Source organism: Otolemur garnettii, unplaced genomic scaffold (assembly GCF_000181295.1).
Source record: "Otolemur garnettii isolate 467f Iridium unplaced genomic scaffold, OtoGar3 scaffold00181, whole genome shotgun sequence".
Lineage (NCBI taxonomy): Eukaryota > Metazoa > Chordata > Mammalia > Primates > Galagidae > Otolemur > Otolemur garnettii.
In genome coordinates, this window is record NW_003852576.1 from 3,096,307 (window position 1) to 3,100,761 (window position 4,455).

A 4,455-nucleotide genomic window follows, 5' to 3' on the forward strand; every position below is an offset into this window, starting at 1 on the left:
AAAAATGTCTAGAACGTGATACACTCGTGAGACCCCTTTTCTTGGCTCCTTTATAAACCTGAGGGCAGCTTCCATGCATGCGCACAGCAAGCTTAGTCAGGCCTCCAAGCTCAATGCTGCCTCTTTGTGAATTAACTCCATAATCTTCCACCACTCTGTCATTCTGAGTACGTGAGATTCTCAAGCTGTCCCACAGGAGATGCTCTGTCGCACTTGAGCCTAGTTAGTAACGGCTCTTTTGTTTCAGGTGGTTTCCTCAGTGTTGGCACTTGCACCAGAATCCCCTGGGGTGGTTGTGACATGCCTCCCCATCCCTGCCGGTTCAGACTCTCCAGGGGTGAGGCTGGGAATCTCAGCGGCTAACAAATACCACATGTGCATCTCAGGTACACAAGGTGCAGAATCAATGTGGGCACCCCAGGAGGGAGTACAAAATGACAGCAGCCTTTCCAATAACCAAGCTCTTATCGGTGATAATGTTTTTTTTTAAAAATGTGATTTCCTCACCAGGGAAAGTTTTGATCGCTACCCAGAGTAGATCAATATTACGTCTTTCCAACCAATAAAATTGTTCTTGAGCCATCTCGGTTAAAATTTGAGCTTTGAGATAGGAATTTCTCACACAGCCCTGGAATGTTTCTGCTTATCTAAGCCTGTGCTTCTTTGCCCCTACTGAACGGACCCCCACCTCCTGATGCCCCCTCCCCACCCTCCAGCTGAGATGCAAAGTCCAAGCAGTATTTTAAATGCAGAAATGTTTTTTTAGACCAAAAGAGAAAGGTTTTACTGGGCAAGATATATTTTAGGCACTAAGGAAAATTATTCCTAAACAAATTTAAGGAGTTGGAGCGAGTATTCTTGAGAAGGTATCTAGATGGGGCCACAGGCTAGAAGTGGAAATGAACGATCACTGTACTGATCTAAAAAAAACCAAAAAACTTCCACATCCTCCCTTCCTCTGTGCATCCCCAGCGCTCCAGTTTCTCTGGAAGTGGCCTTCTCTGGCAGCAAAGAAATTCTGAATTTAAAGCGTGAAACATGAGGTGCTAGGCAATGCTTATGTATCATCAAGTGAGAACAACAAGGTTAAAGCAAAGGAAGGTTTTTAAAGAGAGCTTCCCAATACCGAGTAGATGGGGCACATGGAGCCTGAAAGTTCTCAGCGGAAAGAAATCAAAAGGCAGTGAGGCTGAACACTTGTACGGGGGAGCCACAGCCAATGCGGTGAAATGAGATCACAATGGCGGACACTGAGCGGAAGGATGCAGTACCTCGGAGGCATGTTACTTTAACTGGATCCAGAGGGCGTCTTTCGGGACCTGTCTCTCCTGACTGCACTGACCTTTTCCTTTTTCCAAGGCCGCATGAGTACTTAAGCTCATCGGTCGTGAAAACAAATCTGATGAGGTATCGAAGGAGCCGTCTTCCATCCTTCTTTGAAGAGTTTACGGCCTCGTCCCACTGTTTGCTCGTTATGTAGACAGGATAGTTGTTCAACAGCTGCTTGCTCCCCTGGAAAAGGGAAATAGTTCCTCATTACCTACTGAGCCAGCCCGTTAGAAGCCAAAGCCATCTCCATTTCAAAGGCAAACAAGCTTTTTAACCCAGTGGCTGACAATGGACCAAGTTTGGAAGAAAACATACTGCTCACACTCCCATGAACCGGCACTTTTCAAACTCCATTTGCATTTTCTATCAGGAGAGCCAATGAGGTATCATGAACACCTTTGAAAGAGAAGCTATTTATAACTTGCATTTTAACAGGTAGGTTAAATGTGTCAAGATCCAATGACAGGGAACGTGATTTAAATATAACCTGTAACGTTCCTTTTCAATCTATTAAATATGCAGAAGTGACTTTGAAGAGTGTGATCAAACAGGTCTCTTCCTTCTGGGGTTACTTTCAAGCACTTTTAGAAATGATGCTGGTGGTCTATTTTAGGAAGATATTCCTCACACTTAACACGCCCAACACCTGAGAGTCACTACATGATGATGGCAACAAGACAGAAAAAGCAAATTTAAAAAATGTGGAATTGTGGAAAACTGGGAAAGCAAAATTAATAATCATGCAAAACAGGTTCCCTCAAATTATAGCTTCTATAAATGCCACGACGTCAACTCAAAATTTTTCTTACTTTTCACCTACATAATTTATGCCTGCTATAAAATTCCCAGGCTAAATAGCTGCAGTGGGACTAATTATGGGAATTTCTGTAACATTTATAAGCCATGTTTAATCAATTGCACCTACACAACCATTACTTTTAGTTCTGGTTATCCATAAAATCCTACAGTCCAGGACAAATTAATTAACCCGTGGTCTCAGTTTTAATGTACTTCTTCCCCAGTAATTAAGGTGTACAAAACAAAGAAAGGGAAACTCATTCAGCTTTACAACTCTGCAAATTTACGGCAGGTTATAAATTTGGCACCATTTAGGTCTGATACAGTTTTATTTCAAAAAGTGCTCTGTTTAGTTAAACACCAAGAAGGGTAAATGGCATAGGAGCCAACAGGAAAGAGACAGCCCAGTCTGGCTGGGGAAACCGTCCCGGAATGGTCCACATAGACACTCACTCACCTGGACAGCGTTCCTGCTTTCTTCAACTAGCAATAGTGTGATTTGGTTTCCTTTTTTTGAGGGGGGCAGTTGAGGCATGTGGTTTGTGCTTTGAACTGAAAGTCAGGCTGGGTTCAAAATGAATTTTGATTCTGTCTCTTATTAGAAGTTATTAGACCAAAGTTTTCCCACCTGTAAAATACAAAAAACTAAACTATCGTGGGTTTAAGCTCTGAACGTTTGGGAGCCTAAGCCCACCCTCGGCTCTGGCTACAGCAAGGGAACTGTGTACCAGGGATGATCAAAAGCCAAGCAGGGGCTCGGCGCTTGTGGCTCAAGTGGCTAAAGCGCCAGCCGTGTACACCTGAGCTGGCAGGTTCGAATCCAGCCTGGGCCCACCAAACAACAATGAGGGCTGCAACCAAAAAATAGCCAGGCATTGTGGCGGGCACCTATAGTCCCAGCTACTTGGGAGGCGGAGGCAGGAGACTCACGTGAGCCCAGGAGTTGGAGGTTGCTATGAGTTATGATGCCACAGCACTCTACCCAGGTGACAGCTTGAGGCTCTGTCTCAAAAAAAAAAAAAAAAAGCTGAGCAGGAGTGGGCAGCACCTGTGGCTCAAAGGCGTAGGGCACCAGCCCCATATGCCGGTGGCAGGTTCAAACCCAGCCCCTGGCCAAAAACTGCAAAAAAAAAAAAAAAGCTGAGCAGGAGCCCAGAGGTCCCTGAGGCTGCTTCCGTCCGGCTGTTGCTTCTTCGGATGACAGAGGCAGAGTATGAACTGGGGTGAGTCTGTAGCAGGTGAAAGCTGGGAGAAGGGGCACCCAACACAGCCGGCCAGGTGGGAGACCGAGGGGCAAGCGGATTCCGGGATGAAACGGCAGATATTTCACAAAGGTAGGAAAAAGAAGCTCCGACTGGGAGGTGGAAGACAGCATCAGGGGAAAGGATGCCACTGTGTCCCAGGCACTGGGAGGGAAAGGCTTCTGAGGGCTCTGAAGGTCAACCAATCCCTCAGCTGTCAGGGCAGCCAATGGGAACTCAGACCTGAGGACCATGAACTGGCTGCCTCAGTACCACTCACTGTCAAAAGCTCTTACCGAAATAATAACTGTCACCATTTCACCAAGATTGACTACCAGCCCCCTTTCTCCTACCCCTGTGGGATCTGTGTGATCTCAGAACTGGGCTCTGGGTTCAGCCTCGGGCAGATGACTTCTCTAAACCCCAGTCAGCTCCTTTCTGTCAAAACAGGTATCCCAGCTTATGGGTTAGCAGTGAGGAGTCCACCTGTCTCCTACCATAAAGAGAAGCTCCTGAGGGCCGGGATTTTCATCTGTGTTATTCAGTGCCCCACTATGGGCCAGGCCCGACCGGACATACTACAGGTGCAGGACACACTGTCCCCCGACGCAGGCAGGTGACACCTACTACCACTGTGGCACTGGGATACTTGAACAGTTTGCGATAAATATCAATTGGCAAAGCTACAGAACTTTCAGGAGAACCACAGATGGGGGAATTACAAAGCCGATGCCCTAGCTATGAACCCTGAAGTACCCGTCAGTCCCAGAAAAGAAACCATCAGGCGGTGCCTATGGCTCAGTGGGTAGGGCGCCAGCCCCATATGCTGAGGGTGGCAGGTTCCAGCCTGGCCCCAGCCAAACTGCAACAAAAATAGCCGGACATTGTGACGAGCACCTGTAGTCCCAACTACTCGGGAGAGAATCACCTAAGCCCAGGAGTTGGAGGTTGCTCTGAGCCGTGACGTCACATCACTCTACTGAAGGCAACAAAGTGAGACTGTCTCTACAAAAGAAAGCAAAAGAGGCTCGGTGCCTGTGGTTCAAGCGGCTAAGGCACCAGCCACATACACCTACGGTGGCGGGTT

At 47.2% G+C, this 4,455-nt stretch overlaps 1 protein-coding gene across 1 annotated transcript in view; it reads right to left on the reverse strand.

Annotated features, from left to right (window-relative positions):
- BEND4 (BEN domain containing 4) overlaps positions 1 to 4,455 on the reverse strand; it is a 38,947-nt gene that overhangs the window by 1,318 nt on the left and 33,174 nt on the right. The window contains exon 5 of the mRNA XM_012811957.1: positions 1,272 to 1,512. Coding sequence (XP_012667411.1) covers positions 1,272 to 1,512 — 241 coding nt within the window. The remainder of the gene's footprint in view (positions 1 to 1,271; positions 1,513 to 4,455) is intronic.